The following is an 8,768-nucleotide window of genomic DNA, read 5'->3' as shown; positions in this document are numbered from 1 at the left end:
GCGGCTGGGCCCGTGAGCCATGGCCGCTGAGCCTGTGCGTCCGGAACCTGTGCTCCGCAGCGGGAGAGGCCACAACAGTGAGAGGCCCGCGTATCGCAAAAAAAAAAAAAAAAAAAAAAAATCCTGTTTTAAGGTATAGAGCCTCTCGTATAAAAAACAGAATTGGTGGTTTTATTCACTAAAACATTAAGCACCTCTGTGCTGAACATGCTATTCAAACATAAACATGAACATGTGACTTATGAGTCTTAATTTATAGAGGTGACTGGGTGGTAACACAGAGCAGTCAGTGCCATTGAAAGAAAAGTTTAGTGTTATAGTTCTCCTAGAAACAAGAGGCACAGTGTGTCACACAGGGCCACAGGGGAAGCACCAGTGTCAGTCAGGAGGCAGAAAGAAATGAGGGGGAAGCATAGGACAGAGCCTTTACTGGGGTTTCCATGGGTATCAAGGCATAGCAGGGTAAACAGTTTAGGGTTGGCTAGTTTGAATGATCCCAGCTGGTTTGGTGACACAAGGGGTGGTTCTTAGCAGTCTGGTACCTGGCCCTAGGGTGATTTAGGGCACGGGAAATGTTGGTTTGGTGTGTGAGAGTTAAGGAGGCGGCTGGAGTTTTGGACAGGAGATTGGTTGGTTTATATATGAAAGCTGGGCTCACTGACAAGCTGTTTACTGCCTCTAGGAATTAGCCAGTCCTGGGAGGAACAGTCTCTCCCCAGCCAGCAAGGTCCCCCAAAGATGTCAAAACATCATATAAAAAATATAAAAGATCCCAACATAATTAGGAGGAAATTATGCCTTTTGATTTTCTCAGTTTCCATTAACAGTTAATGAATAGCAGAGAGGCAGAAGGCAGGTTTAGCCCATTTTTCCCCCTCATTCTGTTAAGAGCACAGGTTATTTTTTGAAGAGAAAATTTAAATTATGAGAGGCTTCTATTCTCTACCCATTGCTCATGGTTTTCCAAATATAAGCTAACAAATGCTTTTAATTCTTTCAACTCCTTCCCTAACTTTGCATACTGCATTTTTGTCCTGAAGACAAAATGCATAGAAAATGAATCAACATTTATATTCTCCTCTTCTGTGCCAGAACTCTGTTCACTCTTCAACATACATCCCATTATCCAACAAGCCTGTAAAGTAAGTATTATGACTGCATTTCCTAGAATAAGCAAAGTATGGCTCAGAGAGGTTAAATGGCTTTATGGCAGAGCACCGGTTGGAATCAGAGCCGATGATGCCTATCCACTTTCCAGGTGTGGCTACAGAGGAATTAATTGAAATGAAAACAGCTTTAACATTTATTTAAGACACACTCTAACTTGCCATTTTATTTTGATGGCACAATATAAAAACTAAGCATAACAAGCTAAAGCATTGCTTGCACTCCCTTTTTTTTTGCGGTACGCGGGCCTCTCACTGTTGTGGCCTCTCCTGTTGCGGAGCACAGGCTCTGGACGCACAGGCTCAGCAGCCATGGCTTATGGGCCCAGCCGCTCTGCGGCATGTGGGATCTTCCCGCACCGGGGCACGAACCCGCGTCCCCTGCATCGGCAGGCAGACTCTCAACCACCGTGCCACCAGGGAAGCCCCTGCTTACACTTCTGTAACATATCTTTTCAAGATTTTACTTTTGCTAATGTAAAATTAGACATTGCCTCTGCAGTAAACAATGTGCCCTCTTCGACACCTGCAATAAAATTTCTTAACTCTTGATATTACTATAAGGGTATTTTTGAGAGCCAAATCAAAAGAACACTACAGTGCAAATGTTATGGATCACTTTCATAATTAAAAATTAAAATCATAATAAAAAAATTCTGAATAGTAACACATGTGGTTCACACTAAAAAATTGATTATGTGCATATTTATATATAATTACACACAATTCTATAGGAGTATGCAGTGAAGTTGCCTTTTTACTTGTCCCTAAGCCACCAATTCCTCATACACACCAACGTTTTTAGCTTCTTGTTTAGCCTTTTAGTTACTTTGTGAACACACTAGTAAATACATATATTAACTTGTAATTTCCCCCACTCCTTTTTCAAACAACCACTTGAATATATTTAAGGTAAGACAAAACGAGTTTTTGGTAAATAAAATTTAATACAACCATAGTCAAGTAATAATGGTTAAAAGACATTTTTTATTAGATACAACTTTTTAAAAATTAAAGACAACTATGCACAAAGTATATTTAAACAAGACATATAAGTATTAGTGTGCTGCAACTAAATTGAAAACAAAGAAATACAAAGCTTTTTTTTTTTTTTTTCCCCACTGTGAAGACTCTGGAGCATCTGAAAGCAAAAGACACTTGGCTGCCACAAGTCTGTACAAGCTGTAAAGCATATTATGCTTTTGTTCAACTCTATAATCGTGTTGTCTTAGATAGCTCCAGAAACTCTCAACAAGATTTAAATTAAGAAACCATGGGGAGGGGTGTTGGAGAAAGAAAGACTAAGAACTTTTTCAGGAAAGATAAATGAAAGAGCCTGTAGAAGAAAAAACAAAAGAAACAAAACAGTACGTAAGAATGAAACAAAAATAAGTAGACTTACTTTTTTGACTTTAGATGCAGATATTGCAAATGATGTTTACAAGGGTTTAATCAACATAAGATAGATGTTTTTCTTAATATCTTAAAAAGCACCTTGGCATCAAACAAAAAAAGTCCCCCAATATAATAAAACTCCAAACACCCAACAACCTTTCTTAACATTTTCTTTCAAGCAACCACAAGGCTGGTGCTCATTAAAAAATTCAAGAAGGGAAACTTACTCTATAGGAAACAAGTATGAAACTTATCTAAGGTAAGCTTTATTTAGATTGAAAGAAAAGTTGAAATAGCACTAGAGAACTTAAGGCATATAAACAAATTCAGATGCAGTTATTTTGAAAACATTAAAACAAATTCTTTTCTTTGGGACAATACATAAAATAAGTTATAACTACTGGTATTCAAAACATTTTTTAATGATGATCTTTAGCACTACAAAAATTTAATATCTAAGGCAATCACACAAATGTAAAACATTCATAAAAAACATTTTTAAAAAGTCTGAAGTATGTTGAAACTGTCTCTGGAATTATCAGTTCACACTCCTGGCTCAAGTGGTTTCTGATGACTAGCATTAGATGTGACAGTAAGTATAGCTAGCTAGTCAAACCTACTGCCTTAAAAGGCCAACCAAATTGCCCCATTCTGGTTTCTTGGTATGGTGAATTTATTTAACTAAAAGGAATAATGGGGTGAGGTGATATAAACCTGGTTTTCAATATAATGCACAAGAAATTCTAAGAAAGGCCAAAATTATGCTGAGGTTAACTGGTGTCTTGAGTTTAGGAAAATAAAGGCAGTCCACAGGAAGCCTTTAAGAGACGTTATCTTATCACTTGGCACCACATAAAGAGCAATCTCTTCTCTTTGAAAATACAGTCTGGAGTAGAAGGTATCTTTTCCACATATAAATCTCAAGAAACAAAGGCACACACTGATGATTCAACCCTCTCTTTTCATGTATGGGTTCTCACATTTCTTTTTAAAAAATCTATTGCCATATCCACACAACAGGAAAAAAAAAATACACCTGGTTTGTACACTGACAAAAGTAGTATAATTGAACCTTTGTATTTTCCTGAGTTTCATTTCAAAAGGGTATGACAGTAGAGATACATAAACAATTCATATTCACTAAGAGAAAATGTATCAGTCCACAAAACATTTTCATCTTTCTAAATATAAAAAAATGAATGTTTAACCACCACCATGTGTGAAGCCCTTTACCAAACTGAATTTACTCTAGAATCATGAACTGCAAGTTACTCAGATATGGCACTTTAAACACTCCAATTAGGCAAAAATGACAAGTTAATACCCTCCCTGAGTATTTACATCACTTTTTTGTTAACACCTGGTTTAAATGGAGTAAATACCTATATTTCAGTCATCTAGGGGAAAAAAAAAGGTTACTGAAGATACAATAGGCTACCATTTCATACCTGTGCAGTGAAGTCAGTGGGAAGATTAGAGTAGAAAAGGAAGAAGGCCTTTTTGTTGTAAAAATTAGACCACTTTATAGCTCACTCACATATAGGAACACATGAAAAATGATTAAAGTTCATGGAGAAAAAACTGTACATTTCTGTTGACCCACAAAAAATACTTTTGAATTCCTTCCCCACTGAGGTATATCAATGGCTAGGTTTAGCAAACTTGTATCTCCCGTCAATTTGTTTTCTGATCTTGTAAAACTGTATATGCATTATATAGATTCTGACTGTATGAGTCATCATCCTAATATTCATCATGTACTTTCATATGTAACAAAGTATTCTAGAAATGCCCAAATTAAAAAAATATACTTCTGGAATTGAATTTAATAAGGTCAACTAATTTTTACTTTATGTGCCTTTTTCTGATCAGAAACTGATAAAATTCTTGATGTCTGTCTGTATGTGTGTAGATGAGCATACCATCTATCTACATATATACACACATGTATTGACTATATACATACACACTAACCCAAAGGCTTATACGAGCATCACCCACCAAAAGAAAATCTGTCAACTATGTGATGACAGCATGAATATAATCTGATACCATTTTGGTTGATAAATCCCTTTTGATATACTAATTATACCCTAAAATTCTTTATTACTTTATCAATGCTAACATCATTATTTATCAAAAATCAGTAAAGGAAAATAAATAATTTAAGAAAATTAAAGTATCAGTTGGGTAACTTTAAAAATTGTTACTTTAATTTCATAGGACTCAAACTAAGTTCTTGGTGGCCTACTTAATTTATGTAGTTTTAAATTATGTAGAGAAAAAAATTAAACAATATTGGCATGAGGTCCATGTTTAAACAAATTCTGATTTATAGGATTTCAAATTTACTACAACAGACACCTGAACATTAAAAATAAATGTATAACAAAATACAAGTAAATAGTTAATACTTTTATAATAGACGAAAATACTAAAATACAGGTTATGTTGAGAAAGTCTTCTTTGTGTGAAGTGTCTATTTATGGATGGGCATGATCTTACAAATACACATGAAAATAACAAGTATCATTTGTATAATTCTCAGCATTTACAAAACACTTTTCTCATATACCACAAAGAATTTCTGAACTACATAGGTTCCATTATCTACAAAAGGTATGATGCAGAAGTAGAAGTTTACTCTAAAATTACCAACAAGTATCCCAATTGTATCTACTATTGTCTTTCAACTAAAATGGTAGAAAACTGGTTTCTGAATTGCTCTGATAATTATCACAAAAAGGTATACATCATTTCAAATTATGATCTGAAAAATAAAAATTCCTTAAAGATTTGTTAAGTGTTTTAGAGTTTTCCTCAGAATTCAGATTCCAGCTAGGCATTAAAAGTTGACTCTGTACAGGTTTATTTGAAATCTTTGCATCATTCTAAAATGAGAAAGAAAGAATAGTTTATCAATGTTAGGTTTTTGATTACTACCTTGGTTTTAACAGAAATCTGGTGACACTATAATCACATATTTGCATCATTTCTCCTATGGCAAATACATAATTATGATGTGAGACAACAATAGTGCCTGGGGAAGTCGAAATACAGCAGGCTACCTGAACATCCCTAAAATGTTTTAAATTGTATCTGTCCACCCAGGAATATCAATAATCACGTACGCTATAGTTCCTGCCATACCATTTGCCTTAGAAAAAGTTTTACACTCTTCTCTGAAAACCAGTAAGCTTTATAAACTGGAGTTGAAACAGCTAGACAAAGGCAATTTGATGTGGAGAAGCTTGAGAATATTGATCACTATTTTACACAATGGGTACCAAATGAAAGATTTATCTTAGAAGACTGCAACTACTGCTGTTAGTTTCTTCAAATAGCTAATTTTAAAAGAAATATGGACCCACTGAGACAGGTGGTCCCTGCTTTATCCTTTAAGGGCAGCTTAACAGTAGAGACTCCCAGGATTTTTAGCTGTTCACAAAAAAGTAGGATAACCAGGAAGAGGTCCTCACCCAAAGCACCATAGTAATGAGGTCAAACCCTACTGGGCTACAGAGAAAATCTGTCCCTGTTTTTCACAAGATAATATTGCAAAGTGGATTTCAACTCTTCTGCCATGTTCAAGAAAAGGCGCATCCCTTAGAGGATTTAGAGATGATATAGAAATACTTTTGAGAGCCACAGTGGGTCATTTTCCCTTCAATGGTCTTAGATGATTTTTTCTTAGGAACTAACATGTAATTTTAATCTCCATTTTAAGGGCACTTGCTTTTGTATCTCCTCCACCCAAAATACCTTTAATATAAGAAAATAATTCTAAGAATGAAGTCATAATAATTCAGTATTTTATGATACTCAGATTGTCATCATTACATTTTTATCAATTACAGAAAAAAACCCACAATAAAATTAATCAACTTGGATGTATTTTTTAGTGACAAAGATTTTTAAAACTGGTTTTTCTACCTTAGAATGATTCTAAGTATTCTAAGCATTATATGAGTCAACCTAAATGAAAACTTGCCATGCAATTATATATATATATATGTATGTGTATATATATATATATATATACACACACACACACACACACATATATGTGACAAAGTAAGGAATATACAGTCTTGCAGATAAACATACATAAATGAAGAAACCATCACAAATTCCTAAAAGGTATGCAGGCAGACATTATTTCCTACTCCACATAGGTTTCTTACAAATACTCACAAAGGTACACTCTCAAAGCCCAAGCAAAGACCACTATTACCTTCAACAACAACAATTTTTTTTTCCCCAATTACAGAAAAGGCTTTATTACAGTTTGAAAGATTGACATTTTGGGGAGAAAGGCACGACAATTATTATTTTTACTTTTCTGTGCATATTGCAAAAAGGAGATATGTCAAGTTCCCACTCTGGAGTTTTTAAAACCTCTCATCTTGGATTGCTGTGGCTTCTTGGGTGAGGTATCCTGGTTTTAGAGCTTAAAGCATTTCTCATTGTATCTATGAATAGTCACACATCCATGATAGGACACTGGCCTGGGCATTGCAGCTACCCCTGTGATGATACTTGTTGCAGGATCATAACAGAGGATAGTGTCTGTGGCTTCTCCATTTTCCCGTCTTCCACCCAGGATATATATTTTACCATTACATACAGACATACCACAGTTTTCCTGTTCAACCAAATTAAAAAAAAAAATTAACTGTTGACAGTAAGGGATTTGGTAGCAAACTGAAAAGTAAAATAAGACATGCTTTAACAAGTCAAAAAAGGAGACATGAAATAATAAGCTCCCTTTTGCCCAACTCCCGCTCTATGTGTGAATACTAGGTAAATTTGCATGGGTGAAGGGAGTGTTAAGATAGAATATATGTCACTAATTGGGGTCAAGATATGGGAGGTGAAGTGGGGGTGGTGGTCTGAGAGAAGGGTTTTAGTTAACTTAATGGTAGTTGAATGAAAACATCCTTGAAGATTTGCTTCTCCTATTACAGGAAGGTCCTTTATTATAGAAAGTGGCTATTACATGATCAAAGGGTAGGAACATTATTCATTATAGGGGATTACCCACAAGTTGAAAGAATGAATGAGAGTTATAACCAAATTAAAGAAGCACTGTTATTAGGGGCCTTGGATGGGGCACAGAAACTCCCCAGATAACATTTTATAGTTAACTTTCCATGCAATGAGACTCTTAGCTAAATTTTACTCTTCTCTGTCAGTAATACAATTACTATATAAAACAAATACTCTTGCAAGGATAAGAGTGATTCTTCAAAGAAAGAAATTATACTAAAATTGTCTCACTATTGCATGAATCTGGTTATGCTGCAGGTCAATTATTCTTCCATTTAAATTTCACTTTAATTCAGAAAGTTATTGTATATTATCCTGTTTCCACATAACCAACAATGAGATGGGTTCTACCAGTGAGTACAATAAACATTTTTACTCGATCAGATTTGCTATACATAAATTTCACTCTTGTAGAAAAAATTAAATCTTGGTGGATTTCTATAATAGAGGATAGTATCTTTGGGTCTAGAAGAATTAGTGAGTATTTTAAAATGTCTACATTAGAGTTTATATACACCCATATTGACTTGGGGCCCATTATCATCAGTGAATGACAAACTTTTATGTAGAATACCACCCATGAATTGTACCAATTATGTACCAGACTATAACATTTTCCATCTAAAGCACAATGAGCTCTTTCTATAAATTCTGAAAGTTCTGAACACAATAAAAGACAACATCCTTAGTTTGCAAGTACAAGCTGGCTTGCACTATTGAACTTTACAGTCACTTTGATGATGATTCTTAAACTATATAATTATAGGATCTATCTTGTTATTAACATCATTTCATAAATAGTGCTCAGAATTAAATGAAGCAAGCAACCTTCAGAACAGATATTCATTCATATCAGGAAATTACTTGCATAGTAGTTTATTTCACTCTATGAGAGTCTCAAGAGTAATGGCAGCTAGTAAGAAAAATAATTCATCAATACATGAAGTTTTAATGTTATTTTTCATGACTTAAATGAAACACAATCTTAATATTGTAAAATATACCCCTCTCCTTAATTATTATTTTTATAATGCTTAATGCTTAAATGTTAAAATGCCGACAATAAAGAAAAAGAATCAGATTTCTTTTCAATTATTATTCTAAACTTTAACGACATTTTAAATACCTAGTCCGCTGAAGAAGGGTAAAAAAGAAATC

At 34.4% G+C, this 8,768-nt stretch overlaps 1 protein-coding gene across 4 annotated transcripts in view; it reads right to left on the bottom strand.

The window, feature by feature from the left end:
- Window positions 1-2,133: 2,133 nt before the first annotated feature.
- KLHL24 (kelch like family member 24) overlaps window positions 2,134-8,768 on the bottom strand; it is a 39,557-nt gene continuing 32,922 nt past the window's right edge. For all 4 annotated transcript variants that reach the window (XM_032630269.1, XM_032630267.1, XM_032630268.1 and 1 more), the window contains one exon: window positions 2,134-7,206. In XM_032630269.1, coding sequence (XP_032486160.1) covers window positions 7,006-7,206 — 201 coding nt within the window. In that variant the 3' untranslated portion in view covers window positions 2,134-7,005. The remainder of the gene's footprint in view (window positions 7,207-8,768) is intronic.

Source organism: Phocoena sinus, chromosome 4 (assembly GCF_008692025.1).
Source record: "Phocoena sinus isolate mPhoSin1 chromosome 4, mPhoSin1.pri, whole genome shotgun sequence".
NCBI lineage: Eukaryota > Metazoa > Chordata > Mammalia > Artiodactyla > Phocoenidae > Phocoena > Phocoena sinus.
Note: the sequence above shows the minus strand (reverse complement) of the source record. Positions and strands in the feature narration are given on the sequence as shown.